We start from the raw sequence: 19674 nt of genomic DNA on the forward strand, positions 1-19674 counted from the left end.
CTTCCCCGTCACCCAGCTCCATAGCAGTGCAGGCAAATATGGACGATCTTTTACACCGCACAGCAACACGGGTTATGCACGTTCATGTGTAATAGCCTGGGTTATATGCTGATAGTGTAAAAAGGGTATTTTTTTTACTCTAGAGGGAATAAATCATGAACTACCCTCTAAAGTTATAACTGTGTACTATTATGTTTCTCTAAGTTTATCCATATGTTGCAAACTGCTAGTTAAATTGAGTCATGAGCCGCACTCCACAGTTCTAGTTACTTGTTACTGTAACAGAAAGAGGGGGACACAAATACTGGGTAGAAGGGTGGAGGTGGGGACAGATGCTAGGCAGAGAGAAGGGGCAGACAGATTCTGGCCAGAGAGAGGTGGTGGACAGATGGTGGCCAGACAGGGGGACACAGATGGTGGGCAGAGAGGGGAGACAGACGCTGGGCAGAGAGGGGGAGGCAGCTGGTGAGCAGAGAAGGGTGACACGCACATGGTGGGCAAAGAGGGGGAGACAGATGCTGGGCAGAGAGAGGGGGGAGACAGATAGTGGGCAGAGAGTGGGGACAGATGCTGGACAGAGAAAGGGGAGAGACAGATGGTGGGCAGAGAGAGGGGGGAGACATATGCTGGGCAGAGAAGGGGTGGCAGATGGTGGTCAGAGAGAGGGCGGGATAGATGGTGGGCAGAGAGAGGGCCGGGATAGATGGTGGGTAGAGAGAGGGGGGAGATAGATGGTGGGCAGAGAGAGGAGGGAGATAGGTGGTGGGCAGAGAGGGGCTGGCAGATGGTGGGCAGAGAAGAGTGGCAGATGGTGGGCAGAGAGGGGGACACAGATGGTGGGCAAAGAGGGGGGGACAGATGGTGGGCAGAGAGAGGGGGAGGCAGCTGGTGGGCAGAGAAGGGGGGAACACACATGGTGGGCAGAGAGAGGGGGAGACAGATGATGAGCAGACAGGGGGACACAGATGGTGGGCAGAGTGGGGGGGAGACAGATGGTGGGCAGAGAGGGGGGACAGATGCTGGGCAAAGAGGGGGAGGCAGCTGGTGGGCAGAGAAGGGGGGGAACACACATGGTGGGCAGAGAGAGGGGTGGCAGATGGTGAGCAGACAGGGGGACACAGATGGTGGGCAGAGTGGGGGGGAGACAGATGGTGGGCAGAGAGGGGGGACAGATGCTGGGCAAAGAGGGGGAGGCAGTTGGTGGGCAGAGAAGGGGGGGAACACACATGGTGGGCAGAGAGGAGGAACAGATGCTGGGCAAAGAGAGGGGGAGGCAGCTGGTGGGCAGAGAGGGGGGACAGATTCTGGGCAAAGAGGGGGAGGCAGCTGGTGGGCAGAGAAGGGGGGGAACACACATGGTGGGCAGAGAGGGGGGACAGATGCTGGGCAAAGAGAGGGGGAGGCAGCTGGTGGGCAGAGAAGGGGGGGAACACACATGGTGGGCAGAGAGGAGGAACAGATGCTGGGCAAAGAGAGGGGGAGGCAGCTGGTGGGCAGAGAAGGGGGGGAATACATAGTGGGCAGAGAGAGGGGTGGCAGATGGTGAGCAGACAGGGGGACACAGATGGTGGGCAGAGGATATAGAGAGACAGACAGAAGCAGTGAAAAGAGGGTTGCAGCTATAGGCAGGAGCTATGGGAATATGAGCATTAACCGTGGGGACAGAGGAGGCAGGCTGATTACTCACAGATGGGGACCATGCCGAGAGGGTTGGTTCTATATCGGAGGGGCTGAAGGGACCTTGTGACGTATTGAGGGGAGGAGCTACGTCACCAGGGGGAGGAGCTACAGGCGAACAGGGTACCCGAAAAGTACCCTCGCGGGCTCGCTTCGCTCGCCACGCTTCGCTCGCCACGCTTCGGGCACGGTGGCTCGCTCCGCTCCGCTTCGCTCACCACCTAATTACTAAAGGTAATAGTTGGTGGCGTGGATAGTAGAGGAACTATCCCGCTGGCCTAGCTCCTCCCCTTTGCGTCGTAACTCCTCCCCCTTACGGAAAAGGTCCCTTAGCCCACTTGATTCTAGCATCTACCATGCCGAGAGATCCTCGATGTTCCAGGGGTAAGGAAAGCAGGTCACGTGTCAGTCTTGTCCATTCAGAGGCTCTTCTAATCAGCATGTGCCGAGCTCTTCCAATCAGAGCTCAGCACATGCTCTTCTGATCCCTGTGCAGACTCAAGATAGGGAGAGAATCGTCACCAGTGAGTGAGAGATAAGCATTTGCAGGGATTTCCCTGCTGCTGCTGCTGCCTTAGAATGAATTGTAGCAGAGGGCTCCGGAATGCACCTGATTTCCCCTCTCCCACAGGTCATAAACTAGACGCTACCAGGTCATTGTGAGAAATAAAAGACAGCTTTCTTTTTTTTTTAAATAAGACCCTGAAAAACTACATGCAGACAGCCCATTGGGTGTTTGCCTGTATTGCTGTGTCAGGTTCCGGCACTGGTCCCGGCGTGCACTGGCCCTCCCTCTGGCCCTGTTTGGTCACTCCATGCTCCTCACCTCAAATCCGATAGTGTCTAGTTTACCTCCCCATGCTGAGAACTCGGCTTCCTGAGAGGAGCTGCGCGGTGCACTCCTGCTTCAGCGTCCTTTACATGCAGCCAGCCGCCAGCCTTCCACTGTCACTGTACATGTAAGGAGGAGGCAGCTGCTGCAGACGGGCCATAACGCAGCTGGAGCTACGGACTGTGTTTAAAAAAAATAAAAATCGGTCATTCGTTGTTTCATTCACTGTGCAGTGCAGTGCCGCCCTCCAGTGGTCTCCGCCCATAGGCAGCTGCCTAAAGCTGCCTAGTGGTAGCGCCGGCCCTGCTCCCCTGCCTCCCCTGACTGCACGTCCCTGATACATTCAGTTAAACAAACCAAAATAATCCCCATTTGAATGAGCTCATCGCTTACCCTTTTTTATTATTATTATTATTATTATTATTACTAACCTTTATATGGCGCCACAAGGGTTCCGCAGCGCCCAATTACAGAGTACATGAATAATCAAACAGGAAAACAGCAACTTACAGTTGATGACAGTATAGGACAAGTACAGGGTAAATATACATAGTTACATCAGCAGATGACACTGGGATAAGTATCAGGTGGCAGAAGACTGCTGGATTTGGTACAGTTGAAGATTATTAAAGTAAGAAAAGGATAAGCACATGAGGGAAGAGGGCCCTGCTCATGAGAGCTTACATTCTAAAGCAGAAAGGAGGATACCAACTACATCACTTGTAGGAACCTCTCTGTATTATTATTATTATTAATTATTATTATTATTATTATTATTATTATTATTATTATTATCCTTTATCTATATGGCACCACAAGGGATCTGCTGGGCCCATTACACAGTACATTTGGTGCCATCAAAGGGAGTATGGAGTATAAGATAGTGTAAGTAAGAATAGGAAAGGCACATGAGGAAAGAAGTCCCTGCTATTGCAAGCTTACAATCTAAAAGGTGAGGGGCTAACAGACCGGGGTGACACAGAAGGGGTAGACCTTGAGCATAGACAAGAGGGTTAGGAGGAGAGTTGCCTGGGTTTGGTGAAGAAGTGGGTCTTGAGAGCCCGTTTGCAGAGAGGTCAAGAAGAATAAGCAGAGAGTAGTGGCCCCTAGATTTAGCAGCAAGGAGGTAATAGCAGACTTTCGTGAGGGCAGTTTCAGTGGAATGCTGAGGACGGAAACTAGGCTGGAAAGGGTCAAGCAGTGAGTAGAAAGAAAGAAAGAAAGACAGTGAGGCGGTTGTAGACAAAACGCTCAAGGAGTTTAGAAGCAAAAGGGAGGAGAGAGATGGGTCGGTAGTTGAAGAGATTGGCTGGATCAAGGGTAGGTTTTTTTTTACAAATAGAGAAGAGTGCATGCTTGAAGGCAGAAGGGACAGTGCCTGATGAGAGTGAGAGATTGAGTAGATGGGCAAGATGGGAACAGGCAGAAGAAGAGAGGAAGCGGAGAAGGCGGGAGGGAATAGGCTGAAGTGGGGAGGTGGAGGGGGGTGAGGACCACATGAGGACTATGACTTCCTCTCCAGATACAGGGACTCTGTACTGTAGATCTGAGTTTGGCAATGTCACTTAAGGCCAAGTCTCTGATAACTACTTCAGTGTAGATATAAAATCCCATTAATGTCCTATTAATAGCTGCTGTACTGTAATGATGTTGTATTTGCTGCCCTGGAAGACGTCTCCCTCATAACTCAGGCATTTCAGTCGAGACAGAAAATCTTTAAAATATTCATTATACACTAATGGGCATATGTGTAATGTTTTGAAATATCTGGACATAGAAGCTGCAGCAACAGTGAGGCCGATTCAATTGTGTCCAGCGCCCCCTGCTGGGCGTCTATAGCAATGGGCGTCTTATCGGAGCTATTCAATTGTTGCACACATCAGATGCCCATTACCAGTTAAGGCGCCTTACAGCTCCGGGTTACAGTAGCCACACAAAGCATCTAAACCTGTCTAAAGCGCTTGATAGGCGCCCAAGGTCCGGGGTTTGGGTGCTTTTGGGGTCTAAACGATGAACTTTAAAAAAAAAATGTCATCACACCTCCGGAGGAGGGGAGCAGTTTGTTCTGTTTTAACACTTAACACTTTCATCCAGATGGAGAGGTAGTGAATGCAGACGGCTGTCTACTGTAAGAGTCACCATCAAAGACACTCAAGACTTCCCTGGCCACCTAGTGCTGATGTGCTGTGTCTGACCTCCTAGCCAGCCCCAATGCACATGCACAAGATCCCGCAAACATTGCAAGATCTCACCACACCGAAGCCGCTGCTGGTTATTAAACACACCGGCAGGTAATCCCTGCCAATATGTGAAAATAATTATAAGCCACGAAAGTGCGCTTATTGGTGGTCATTCCGAGTTGTTCGGTTGTTATTTTTCTTTCGCAACGGAGTGATTAGTCGCTAATGCACATGTGCAATGTCCGCAGTGCGACTGCGCCAAGTAAATTTGCTATGCAGTTAGGTATTTTACTCACGGCATTACAAGGTTTTTTCTTCGTTCTGGTGATCGTAATATGATTGACAGGAAGTGGGTGTTTCTGGGCGGAAACAGGCTGTTTTATTGGTGTGTGCGAAAAAACGCTACAGTTTCTGGGAAAAACGCGGGAGTGGCTGGAGAAACGGAGGAGTGTCTGGGCGAACGCTGGGTGTGTTTGTGACGTCAAACCAGGAATGACAAGCACTGAACTGATCGCAGATGCCGAGTAAGTCTGGAGCTACTCAGAAACTGCTAAGAAGTGTCTATTCGCAATTTTGCTAATCTTTCGTTCGCAATTTTGATAAGCTAAGATTCACTCCCAGTAGCTAAAAGCAGCTTGCGAGCGAACAACTCGGAATGAGGGCCATTGTTGTTGTTTTTTAATAACATCTGAATGATTTCCCATTGCCATAGTGAAATCTTTAGATATTTACAGATAACGTAGTGAAAAGTGATTTTTCTCTACATTATTTGCTTTCATACATACCATTGTTCGGTGTCACATAGCATTGGTTATGGCACATTTGGCACTTACTACCTCTTCTTACATCTCCCCTTTGGTCGCATATGGGTATGTCCCACAAGTGACATTAGTCTAGGCTTGGCCTGCTCACACATTTTTTTTTCATAGCACTGGGTACAGGGGTATATGCAAAACCTGACCTTACTCTTTCAGTTCTCCTCAAACCCGTCTGGCAAATCCATCAGAATTAAGCTCTAATTGGTGAACTGACGAGTTTTGCTAAAATTATACCCAAGTTTTATTTGGCTTCCAAAATAGTGCCTGGCACCCTTCATAAATGTCATCAGATATTTTGTAAACCTTGGTTGTAGTCCAAGGAAAATAATTAGGAGCTATTACTACTCTCATTTATTTTAAAAGTACCAACACATCACCCGCTACAGAAAAGATGGAGACAGAGTAATTATTATTATTATTATTATTATTATTATTATTATAGTTACAGTCTGCTGTACTTAATGGTGACCTGTCATCTCACACTAAAGGTCCATACACACTGGGCGTTTTTGCCCAGCGTTTTTGAACAGCGATGATCGCTGACATTGCTGGGCTGAAAAGCGCTCAGTGCATACACACTGGGAATAGAACATGTGGCGAGCGCACTGAGCCACAAGTCCGCAGCGTGGTGAGCGCAGCACTCTTTGCGCTCACCCCGCTGCCGGCATACTGGCGGCCAGGATGCCATTGTCAGTATACTGACCGCAGGCATCCTGGCCGCCGGTAAATCATACTGATCCCCACCAAATAGCTCCCCCACACGAAGCTCGTGGCACATCCGTTTTCTTCACTCCGGGGGCATGCCCAGAATTGTCGAAGATGTTGGGCAGCCCCCCATAGACTCTCCCTGCACTGACAGCCCATCCTTAGTGACAGTCGTTGTGCGCTGCCAAAAAATGTCATAGTGCAGCACACGGCTCCCAGTCACCGGGGAGGAGCCGCCATTGTGGTGTCACCCCCCAGAGGTTGACATCCGGTGTGGCCCCCCCCTTCCCCCCTAGTGATACCTCTGATGAGCCTTCATATACAATGTAGGAAACATGAACCGTGCCCAGCATACGACAGAAATACTGAAGTAGCACTGATCATCAGGTCACTATAGTCCAAGATAAAAGGGGAACAGATGTTTATAGTGAGAAAACCTGGAACTATTCCTGAACAGCTGATGTGATATATTGGTCTTAGGGCCTAATGCTGCATGGATCGTTATTCTGAGATGCGCAGCGTGACCTCTGACTTCACATCACACTGCGCAGTGCGCAAAGCCTGGGGAAGGGAGAGCCGGGCAGCGTCTGAGCCTCCCAAGGTCGCTCAACGCTGCCCGCCATTGAAAAAACAAAGGGGTTTCCTATTCCCAGAATCCCCGGGATTGAATCCAAGCCAATTTTTGGCCAAAATCCCGGGATTGCGCCGATTCTGGAATTGCCACCATAGTGAGTAGGTCTGAGTCTGCCACTAATCTGCAACTCAGAACTGCTGGAAGTGGTCTGCACTGACATCCAAGACCCTTCCCTCAAAAAGCACTGGGCACACATGCGTTTTTTCTTACATACCCAGAAAACAGCGGGTTTCTGCCCAGAAACAGCCGAGATGCTTAGTCAACAATCAAAAGGTCTACACCATAATGCGAAATGTCATAATGGTGGGCAGTACGGATGGTGTAATGGTTAGCATTACTGCCTCACAGCACTAAGGTCATGAGTTCAATTCCCACCATGGCCCTAACTGTGTGGAGTTTGTATATTCTCCCCGTACTTGCGTGGGTTTCCTCCGGGTACTCCGGTTTCCTCCCACAATCCAAAAATATACTGGTAGGTTAATTGGCTCCCAACAAAATTAACCCTAGTGTGAATGTGTCTGTGTGTACATGTGGTAGGGAATATAGATTGTAAGCTCCACTGGGGCAGGGACTGATGTGAATGTCCGAATATTCTCTGTAAAAGCGCTGCGGAATTTGTGTGCGCTATATAAATAACTGGTAATAATAATAATAATAATAATAATGGTAATCTCAGCTGTGCTTTGAATGGTGTTCCCATTGTAATTTTCCTGCTTAAACACGCAGAGAATCAGCGGCTTGCTGACTAAATGTCCCTGCTAGTTGCATTTACTGCATTTATAAAGCATGGTACCTATATAAGACAGACCTGATATTGCACAAGTGGAATACTGTATGACTGGACGGTGGGGGGATAATTACAGCCATCAATCAGTGTCTTTGAGCATTTGCATTGTCAGCACAGGGTTAAATCATGCAGTATTGTAGCTACAGAAAAGTTACCATCCAGCACTGAATAGGACTTAGGAAAACATTGTATGCATGACAGCCCTGGCTGGACACACAAAAGCTGGCATTGTGCCTTCCAGCACTTGTTGTCTGTGCTGTAACCTCTGCACTGCTGGGTGCAACCTTATCTCTGGGCATCGGGCGAGACCATCTGCCGCGGGGAGATCTGCACACACTGAACACACAAAACAGAATCCAGCCACTGCATTGTACATTAAATGCACCAGCAGAATACTTCCATGGACCTATAATTACAGGCTGCGTTCCCTTACAGTGACTTTGGGGGCACTCTGCCTGTACAGGTGCAAAGCAGGCAGGCTCACACCTTTCAATGTAATTCTATCCTCTATGGACAGGCCACCCCTGCTGTGTGGAATGGTACATTCTGTTGTTGGACTTGGAGGTACTCGGCAGTGCTAGGCATGAACCATAGTGATCACCCAGTGCCTCAGCTTACTCTCCTTATTGTGTTAACAGGGGCAGATTGAAGTGGACAGTGAGACCGTCTTTAAATTGGCTGCACTCATTCTCCAGGTAAGGAGCCTATATGCATGCTGTGTCTGTGTCCTGGGGGAGTTGCAACCAACAAAAGTTGTTTGATACTTTGTACTCCGTGTTTCTCTTCTCTTGTAAAAAAAAAAAATACAAATAAATCAATATATAATATAATAAAAAGTGTTCATTGTACATTTTGAGAGTCTTGGGTATCATTAAAAGTGTCAGACTGAGTGGAGTTATAATGTAGATTTGTCAGCAGTGTGTCTTTATGGCTCAGTTATGAGAATGGACGGCAGATTCTAATTTGTATGTGGAGATATACACAACGCAGGATGTCTCGTATAAACCCAATAGTGAATAGAGAAAGCATTAAGCATCACAAAGATAATACATTGTAAACTTCCTGTAGCTCACACCAGGCGCAGTATAGAAAAAAAATAAAATATGAATCAACAAGAAAATATTACTGTTATGCTGTTTAGCTGTTGTAAAACTACAAATCCCAGCAAGCCTTGCAGTTTTATTCTGGGACTGTTACCTCCACCACAATTAAAGAGAAACAGGTTGGTAAACTATAATAATCCAGGGGGAGGTAACCTTCGGTACTCCAGCTACTGTGGAACTACATATCCCAGTATGCCTCACCACAATTTTTGCGTGCCATATATGGCAGGGCATGCTTGGATGTGTAGTCCACGTCAGCTGGAGTGTCACAGGTAGGCTACCTCTGCTTATACACAGTGATCCGCAACAAGTTCCACCTTCATGTAACTTATTGTTTTCCGGCCAGTAAACAACTATAAATTGATTCTTTTGATCTATATGGTCAAACCTAATGGAGATAGCCCACCTTCCTCTTAAGATTGTGTCATTGGTTTAATATCCTGCGGGGCGTTTGAAAGATGCAACATGGACAGTACTGTAGATAAGATTTTCTTGCAGCCCAGATCATGTGGCATATTTTTCCATTCCTGACTTTTAAGAGCCTATAATCTTGATGAAGCGAGTCTTCTGGCCATAAATCTAGGTTTAAAGTGACCAGCAGTGCTCATCTAAAATGCAGAGAGCTTATGAAACATTCATACTGAAGAGCGTACAGGTTCGGAGGCAGCCTAGGGATATAAATATTCTATAACCTCTGTAGTGTTGAGTGTAGATTATAGTAATTTTGTCCCAAGGTGCAGCTGAATGATATTAACTACAAACTTGTCACTTTTTCAGTGAAAGCGTATTCTGCTTCTGCTTGTTACACTTGCTTTCCATTTGCACCTGGGCTAGGGAAGGACAGGCAGGGGAGGGGGGACGGGGGGGGGGGGGGGAGGGCTGGACTGCACACCCTGATTCTAGACCTAATAAGAGGTGACAACATGCTGAGGGTGTGGTTCATAGGGTCGACCACACTTAGGTTGGCAGTTTCTAGGTTGACCACTATTGGTCGACAGTAACTAAGTCGACACCCCAAATAGGTCAACACAATCATTAGGTTGACATGAGTTTAAAAAATAAAATAAAATTGGTGTCGTTTTCTTCATAGAGTGACCGGGAACCCCAATTAGTGCACTGTGTCCCCTCGCATGGCACGCTTCGCTCGCCATGCTTCGGCCAAGGTGCCTCGCTCCACTACTGCTGTGTTCGGCACAGATTACCATTCCCAATTGTAGTCCACATGGATCGTAAAGTATGAAAAAGTTGAAAAAATTATGAAAAACTCATGTCGACCTTTTGTCATGTCGACCAATAGTGGTCGACCTACTGACTGTCGACCTATAGACCGGATACCCATTCTGAGATTTGTAGTGCAACACAGAATAAAAAGACAAAATGCAGGTGCACACTCTAAGCACTAAGAACACTGGTAATCAGAACATTTATAATAAACTCTGCACTTTAACATGGACTAAAATTGCGGTTCTTGGCATCATTTTTTGCCAAAATATGTGTCCACCTACCACAGCCAGGTGACCTCATCACGTGGGTCTCTAACATTCCTGAGGTTCAAGTCCAGAGCACAGGACCCCCGAAAACATGTTTGATCCAGGTAAATTAGTAACGGGTGCACAAAAAAACTGTTGAATTCCCCCTTATGTCTTATGTTTCCTTCGGTAGCCACATATTTTTTTTTATTTTGTTTTTATAGATTTCTGTATTAACAAAATCTAATTTATTAACATGGTGCAATGTAACCTATGTCCGCCAATCATATTACATTTATCAAGTTTTGGAAATCGTTTAGTAAATGAAACCTCACATGTCTTTGGTTGCCATGTGTTACCGCAGATTTGTGCATGTTGCTTGTTAGCTCCACCCCCTCTGCGCAGCTACTATTTTGGGGACTCCATAGTTTATACCTAAGCCCCAGCTGAAAGATGGGGTGTGTGAAGCTGTAAAAAGAGGGGTGTATCAGTGGAATGATACCAGAAAAACAACAACCGTGGCTCTTTTTAGTCCATCTGTTAACTCTCCACTTCTGAAACTGTTTTCAATTGGTGGATTAAAAAAGGTCTGGATGGAATCCTACAGCACCATTCATAACAAATGTAACACACATTGGGAGATGTATCAAACTATTGACAGAGATAAAGCGTAATCTAAGGGCATCCTCTCCACTTTATCTCTCTCCAAGGTTTGATGGATCTACTGCATGGTGGATCCGGACTCCAGGTCGACACCACTTAGGTCGACGGCAATTGCTTGACACACCTTAGGTCGACACAGACAAAGGGTCAACATGGAAAAAAGGTCGACATGAGTTTTACTCTTTTTTTTTTTACTTTTTCATACTTTACGATCCACGTGGACTACAATTGGGAACAGTAACCTTGCCTGAAGCCGCCAGCCATGCGGGGGGACACGGTGCACTAACTGGGGTTCCCCGTCACTTTACGAAGAAAACAACACCAAAAATATTTTAAAAAGTCATGTCGACCTTGTTCATGTTGACCTTTTGTCTGTGTCAACCTATTTCTGGTGTCGACCTAAGTGGTGTCGACCTTGAGTCCCAGACCCGCTCAGTTGTATATCAGTATTTGTAAGAAACACACTAAAGCTCTCCAGCCGCTGTGAAACTGCAAGACTGGTTGGACAACCATGGATTTGTAGCCCAACAGCTGGAGAGCCAAGAGCATGCTTCATCATCTTATCAGGAGTCATTCCTAACTTACTTTTTTCTATCTTTTGTAGGAGGCCCGGGGAGACTACAGTAGGTAATTAATCACTGTCTCTTGTATATTCACCTTTAGTGTTGCATTCTCAATGGTAGGCATATTGTAGCTGCCAGAGTCTATCGTCGTGGCCCCCCACCCCCTTAGGCCACTTGGTGTTGTGTCTGCAGAGCAGGGAGAGCAATCTACAGATGGTGAGGGGGCTGGTAGGGAAAGTGTGCTGACAATCCAGAAATAGATTAGGATAACATCTCCAAGGTTTCTACCCAAAATACATCAGCTCAGCGAGACAGCGAATGCATTTAGATGTGTCTGTTATCTTCAGGCTTTATTAATTTCCTCCCTGATCATTATATTTCTTACATCTTCTGTTTATGACTAGCCCCTGTGTTGTGCTACCATGTACTTTCAGGTGTGTTTCTTAGCTTCTCCTAAAGCTCTTTCAGTTGGCAGACACGGACGGTGAGCTGGTAAATCCAGAATACACGTTGGTTCAAATAATATGTCCTGTAACATTCTCAAAGGTGTACGTATAGCCATTACTGGACAATGTATGCACTTGCTTTAGAGCCAAGTATAGTTTACGGAGGTCCTTTAAAAAGATGAGATCTAGCGTCTGACAAGAAATATACTGTAGAGAAATATATATGGTCTAAATCCGACATGTATCTCAAATGGCGTTACTTCTGGTAAACTACTGGAATGTTTAAATCAAGATTTTATAATGTTCTGTGTAGCTTTCTTATGAAGAAACATGCATTTGATGACTCCACCCTCTAATCTGCATGCATTGCCAGTGGCAAAAATAATCTGATTAAAATATACCAAAGGGCCATACAGATGGGGAGATGTGTGCTGAGCGAGGGAGGGGGACGGACACGGGGGGATGGGGGCACATTTCATCCAGCGGTGATATGAGCGACCTGCTAGATTGTGCCTGCATGCAGGCACAATCTAGCACCAGCGATAGCGTCGCGCGGGACCCCGAATCGCTGTCGCCGGCACCCCTACACACGGAGCGCTGTGTTCCTAATTTCTAAGCAATCTAGTCAGATTGCTTAGAAATTAAGTGAACGTCGCTCCGTGTGTACCCCCCCTTCTTTAGCTAACACTCAATAAGAAACACAGAGGGGAGTATGTATCAAACTTGGAGAGAGATAATGTACCAACCAATCATTTGTCATTGTACAGGCTGATTTATAAAATGACAGGAGCTGATTGGTTGGTACTTTATCTCTCTACACTTTATTTCTCTCCAGGGCTTGATACACATACCCGCTAGAATTATAAACTAGATAACTGAATGTACTGTACATTTATTATCTACAGATAATAAAATCTTCTTGATTATTAATTATATTAAAATTTAGTTGAACTAAACCAATTGAATGGACTAAAACAGAGACAATCCAGAACATAGAAGAATACTAATGCAACAGGAATAGGGGGAGATGTATCAAACCTTCTAAAGAGGACATGTAGAGGTTTAGGTCATAGCAACCAATCCGATTCTAGTTGTCATTTAACAGAATGTACTAGGTAAAATAATATCTTGAATCCCATTGGTTGTTATGGACACCTTATGCATGTGTCCCCTTTAAAAAGTTTTAGCATCTCAAGGGTCATAGGGTCGACAGTCATTAGGTCGACCATTGTTGGTCCACAATGACTAGGTCGACAACTGAAATAGGTCGACACGGTCATTAGGTCGATATGGATAAGGTCGAAATTGAAAAAAGTCGACATGAGTTTTTTTTTTTTTAAATTTGGTGCCGTTTTCTTTGTAAAGTGGCCAGGAACCCCAATCAGTGCACCGTGTCCCCTCGCATAGCTTGCTTTGCTACTATTCCCAATCGTAGTCCACGTGGATCGTCAAGTATGAAAAAGTAAAAAAAAAAAAGTTAAAGACTCATGTCGACCTTTCAAGTGTCGACATTTGCTATGTCGACCTAATAACCAAGTCGACCAACATTGGTCGACCTAATGAGTGTCGATCTAAGTGCTGTCAACCTAAAGACCGGATACCTTACAGGCAAAGGCAAGATCATTCACCTGCAGTTGAATCCCCCCCTTATGTTTGTTATACAGACAACGTAAAGTTGCCATATAACTTTCTATTCATTTTCTGTGCGGTCGGCCCTCTGCTCTCTCCTGTCTGCTGTATAATAGCCGGCACGAGGAATGGGAATTACAGGTTTACATTGCACTTTCTACCTCTGTTTACCCATTCATTCACTTTCTAGCTGACATGCCGGTCTCGCAGCGCTAAGGCAGAAGACTGTCAGGCCTGAGGTGCATGGGCCCATTCCCAGTGACTCACTGAATAAATACGGATCGCAGAGGTCACACGCTGGCCTGTTAATGATTCATCTCGTTCCCTTTCTCTCATTGCCAAAGTCAGGGCTGATAACAAATAATAGATATAGCTGCCCATATAGCGCCTGGTTTGCTGAATAATAACCAGTGACCATTTGAACTTTAGACTGCACTACTTACTCAATTACCAGTGCTTAAACAGAAACATGCAGAAATACTCTTCCCCTACGTGTGCAGTGAGACCCGCTGCGGGTGGTGACGGTGATAAGCTGCTGTATTTAGCTAAATGCAGAACCAGTTGTGCAATCAACTCCTCTCTTCCTAAAGGTTTATCTCCCTAAAATAGAGAACATGAAAGCATTGTTGTGTAGTCTAATGAGCTTGGGGTGAAGGAAATGCTGAATTTTAAGAGGAACTTGCAGGGAGGGAATTGCTGAGCATTTTAATGGGCCCAGATGTCCAAGGGCCTGCTTCAGAGACAGACACATTTCACACAGCAGCTTCGTCTTTGGATGCAGCTACTGTACTGATAAAACAGCAGCATGTGGAAAGCCGCAATGGCAGGCTAATGCATTTGGGGCAGAGACAGGGATTTGTTGGGTAGTCCGATGACCTTGGGGAGGGGAAATTGCTGTATATTCCAGTGAACTTGGAGTGAGGGCACCAGTGGATATTGGGGGTGATTTAGACCTGATCTTAGCACATCTACGATCAGTTTCTCTGACATGCAGGCAGGGGGACGCCCAGCACAGGGCTAGTCCACCCCGCATGTCAGGTCCTGCTCCCCCAAGCCCCCCCCCCCCCCCCTCATGGGTGTGAAAGCATTGCACGGCGGCGATTCTTTCGCACCTGCCAAGTATCTCCCTACCTGCGCAGCCTAGCTGCGCTGGCAGGCAGCTACCAACCGAGTTCTGTGTTGCTGCGTGTGACATCACGCAACTTGTGTTGCCCCACCAACAGCCTCACCAACTTCGTTCTAACACCGTTGAGATGCCACCTCCCACCCTGTGACCGCCTCTGCCTGTCAATCAGACAGAGGCGATCGCACCAGTGAGATGCTTATGCATCCTAGTGGGTGCGCGTGGGCAACCCCCCAAAGGGCTTCAGAATGCGATCGCTGCCGTTGCAGCAATCGGGTCTGAATTAGGCCCATAGCAGAGAACATGGACTGCGTCCACACTGGTGTATCCAATGTTTAAGCATGCGTAAACATGCATATAACACATGTTTGGTATATATATATTCCATATACATTTAGAAATGTTTGCAAATGCATGTTTTAGAGTTTGCATCTGTGACGAAGCATAGAATTTGTTCTCTCGTTCACGCTGAATGCGCATGTAAGCACTTCTTAGCCGCATCTCATTGCGTTTACAACATGTGCCTGTTAAGATGACTAGAGGTGCTCGGCTAGGTGGATGTGCTTCATATGCTCTAAACTTAATAAAATTACAAAACAAAACACAATAAAATAATAACAACGCAATGCAGCGATAGCTAAATGCACATAAAAAGAAAAATATCCTTTATTATATTTATTTTGTCATCCGATTACCTACACTTTCCTTGCATTAGAAATCTTGCGCAGAGTTTTACTGTCCGTGAGTAAGTCATTTTAGGGGGAGGAAATGGCTGATGTTCTATTGAACTAGGAAAGTGGAAAACACAATATATAAGAATGAACTTAGGGCGAGGGAATTGCTGTGCTTACTAGTGACGTTATTCAGTCATTCTCATATAATGGTCACTTTTTTTTAACACTTAACTTTTTTCTCCTCCCTCATATTTGTGATACCGGCTCATTTCTAAAAATAATCCTAGTCCTAGATTAGTGCTCTACACTCCTGATAATGTCAAGTTGACATTGGGTTGGGTGCTTTGCTATGAATTCTCCTTCTCAACCCGATGCAGTTCCAGAGACGTTCTCATCTGGGCAGTGTCTTGTTTGAGGAGTGAAAGAAAACCCTGCGGCTCTTTTGTAGTCCATATTTACATAAATAGCGCAACATATAAGAGTGAGGGTGGAGGCTGTAAATATAATGCCGTGGGAGCCTATAGGTCCTCTTCAGTGGTGCAAACTCTCTACCACACTAGTGGTGGCGCTAATCCAACACCACTTTCTCTTACGTCCTAGAGGATGCTGGGGACTCCGTAAGGACCATGGGGATAGACGGGCTCCGCAGGAGACATGGGCACTAAAAAAGAACTTTAGGTATGGGTGTGCACTGGCTCCTCCCTCTATGCCCCTCCTCCAGACCTCAGTTTTAATACTGTGCCCAGAGGAGACTGGGTGCATTACAGGGAGCTCTCCTGAGTTTCCTGAAAAGAAAGTATTTTGTTAGGTTTTTTATTTTCAGGGAGCCTGCTGGCAACAGACTCCCTGCATCGAGGGACTGAGGGGAGAGAAACAGACCTACTTTAACGTTAGGCTCTGTTTCTTAGGCTACTGGACACCGTTAGCTCCAGAGGGAACGGAACGCAGGTCTCACCCTTGCCGTTCGTCCCGGAGCCGCGCCGCCGTCCCGCCGTCCTCCTCGCAGAGCCGGAAGATAGAAGCCGGGTGAGTATGTGAAGAAAGAAGACTCCTTTGGTGCCATCTAACAATCAATAAATTAAGACAATGGTGTCAGTGCTTTAGTGGAAGATAAGGGCGTCCATTGCGCAAAACAAATTTCCACTGAAAGATAATGTCTTTTTACACGTGTGCAGATCTGTTCGGAAATTTGAGGCGAGTACACCTCTGAATTGCTAACATACATACAGTATGCCACTGAGTGACTACAAGTCGCCATGATTGTGTGCCTTTGCATCTGCACCATTACTAGCTAAGATACGTCTCCTAATAGGCATATATACACTTCTGTGCTGGTCTCCTGTTAGTAGGTGGTACGATACACCTCCTAATAGGCATATATATATACTTCTGCGCTGGTCTCCTGTTACTAGGTGCTGATAATGTCAATTATTATCTTAAACATAAAGCTATACCACTAGACTCGCTATTACCGTGGAGCCGCTATGGCCGCTAGACTTATTACATACACTACGTACTAAGTACGCTATTTGCGTACTGAGTACCGTATGGATACGCGCTTAGCGTATCAAACGCTGTGCCGTGGGCACGACGCACACGTGGCACGTACGCACACGGATTCACGCTATTTACTAAGTACGCTATTTGCGTACCAAGTAACGTATTGATACGCACTTAGCGTATCAGACGCCGTGCCGTGGGTACAACGTACACGCGGCGTGGACGCACACAGAGTAATATACTGTAAACCTTATTAATGAAACAATGTAAGGATATGCTTATACTTTAAACCTTAGCAGCCAAGTACTGCAATGATGTAATACTTTAAAACCTTAAGTAGCGCTGGTGGTATGAAGTACCCGCAGTGCGTACACCTTAACAATGCTTATACACCTTATACCGATTAATACGCTAAAAACCCCGTTGCAGGAAAGTGAAAACACAACACCAGTTTGTGGTAAACCACTGGGCTCTAACACTGCAGTGGATTATTCAGAGAAAAAGGGGTAAACAGATACAAGTTATACACTACAGGCTAACAAGGAAATCTAAACAGAATAATAGAGAATAATGGCTACAGAGAATATACATACGTGGGGAATCGTTCGCAAGAGCGTCCTGGACCAGTCCTCAGCTATCAGGGAGAAAGCCTTCAGAGTCTTGTGTCCGGCCAGGCAACAGTGGTCTTTTTATACACAAGATGCATACACAATACAATGGTCACTGTAACCTCATTGTTCATTGGACACAGGGATATGTCTCTACATTACAGCAAAGGTCATAGGTGGATTTGAACAGGTAGGCGATGTCCTTTCCCAACTGCTCTGGTGGGAGGTATCCTCTGGATTCCCGCCGCATGTGTAATTTATAGCAAATACAGTTAATGTTCATATTCTACTTTTATACATAACTAAACGCAGGAGCAAGCGATCCTTTCCTAACTAACACCGGAATGTTACCCTAAAAATACCCTACAGCTGGATACTAGACATCACCTTACAACCTTTGTCTGACCCTTCCTATCATGCAAAGACGAATCCCTCTGTCCAGGAACTGTTTAAACTAATAATACTCGCTGTCATGGACTAGGGGAACTACATCGACAAAATGCACTATTTGGGTTAAATATGCTATATTCTGATAGCAAGCTACTCGCTCACAAACTCCGCCGTAAATACACATATCATGCGCACGAGTCGCCAGGGCGTCTCTTACGCAACTTGCGGATATGTGCACGCACGGGGGACTAGGTGCACGAGCAGCGTGCATGTGCATGAGGGGTTAGTACGAGGGATAGGTATAACAATATTTTTTGACTTTGACAGTGCTAAGATACACCTCCTAATAGGCATATATACACTGCTGTGCTGATCTCCTGTTACTAGGTGCTAAGATACACCTCCTAATAGGCATATATACACTTCTGTGGTCTCCTGTTACTAGGTGCTAAGATACGCCTCCTATTAGGCATATATACACTTCTGCGCTGGTCTCCTGTTACTAGGTGCTAAGATACGCCTCCTAATAGGCATATATACACTTCTGTGGTCTCCTGTTACTAGGTGCTAAGATACGCCTCCTATTAGGCATATATACACTTCTGCGCTGGTCTCCTGTTACTAGGTGCTAAGATACGCCTCCTAATAGGCATATATACACTGCTGTGCTGGTCTGCATGCCCGCATGTGAGTACACCCATTCACAACGCGTTCCACCTCCTTGGTCGCGAGTGCAGAAGTAATCAGAATTCTAGTATTTTGACCCTGTGGTCTCGTAGTTGCGTGTGCTTTTTTCTGAAGTGCTAAATCCTGCAATAAGAGCTAAGCCAACGGATGTACATTCATCTCTGTACCCGCCCCAATGACTTTGAGCAGCGATCTGTCGCGATCGGACATTAAAAAGTGGATAGGGATTGCTTCATTGTCTGAGAGGTGTGGGCATATAGGTGTCATTGTACATATAAACAGCTGCTTCCATAACTCAACAATAGAATAAATGAAGGTGTCCGGGAGCCTCACATCTGAGCCCTGCAGGGTTTACGCTGCACAGTTCTGTACATAATAACCAGGCTTTACAAAGCACATATAGCACCTCCATGGCCACCAGTGACTGTGAGAATGTGTGTCCCACCCCACGTGGGGAAGGCGTCGGGTACTAGTGGGATCGTTTTTACCTTTTTAAAAAAAAATAGATTTTGAAAAATGTTCCACGTTCTCTAATCTCTGTATTTGCTAGACTGTCAGACAGTACAGATGCCATATCGTTGTGGGAATTGTAGCTGCATCGTAGGGCCAAGTCCTAACATGTAAATTCATACTTGAGGGAAAACGCTGATAAGCTTCCTGTATGACGTTTTATACCCCATTGTGTCTGTCGCGTGAATCCTGGATCACTCATAAATGTACTTTTACAATGGATAGACTGTCAGTATTATTGTTTATACTGGTTCCAGCGGGATCAGTATGATATCCCGGCGGTCAGGAGACCGACGCCGGAATACTGGCTCGTCACGCTTTGGGCCCGGTGGTGACCTTTGGTCGCCACAGGGTTATATTCTCCTTCGGGTGGTGACGTGGACCACTACCCAAGTGGGGATTCCGACCGCCGGTATGTTACCGGTTGACGGGATTCCGGCATTGTTATCCTGACAGCCAGGATGCCCACAGCCGGTAAATTGACTGGCTCCCATTCCAGCACTATGCCCGATTATCGTTGGTACATACAGCAACATCCCGACGGCTTACCCTCCCACCCACCATTGCCTAATCCTAAACCTCCCACAGTTTAACTAAGCCCACCTGCAGTCTACCCCACCCCCACCCTGCAGCATCTAAACCCCCAGCAGCCTGACTCCACCTGTCCGCCTTGCCT

General features: G+C 46.3%; 1 protein-coding gene across 1 annotated transcript in view; it reads left to right on the plus strand.

The window, feature by feature from the left end:
* FRMD4B (FERM domain containing 4B) overlaps positions 1–19674 on the plus strand; it is a 326444-nt gene that overhangs the window by 171851 nt on the left and 134919 nt on the right. The window contains exons 6-7 of the mRNA XM_063941063.1: positions 8272–8328; positions 11473–11495. Of these exons, the coding sequence (XP_063797133.1) occupies positions 8272–8328; positions 11473–11495 (80 nt within the window). The remainder of the gene's footprint in view (positions 1–8271; positions 8329–11472; positions 11496–19674) is intronic.

This window comes from Pseudophryne corroboree, chromosome 9, assembly GCF_028390025.1.
Source record: "Pseudophryne corroboree isolate aPseCor3 chromosome 9, aPseCor3.hap2, whole genome shotgun sequence".
In the NCBI taxonomy this organism is placed as follows: Eukaryota; Metazoa; Chordata; class Amphibia; order Anura; family Myobatrachidae; genus Pseudophryne; species Pseudophryne corroboree.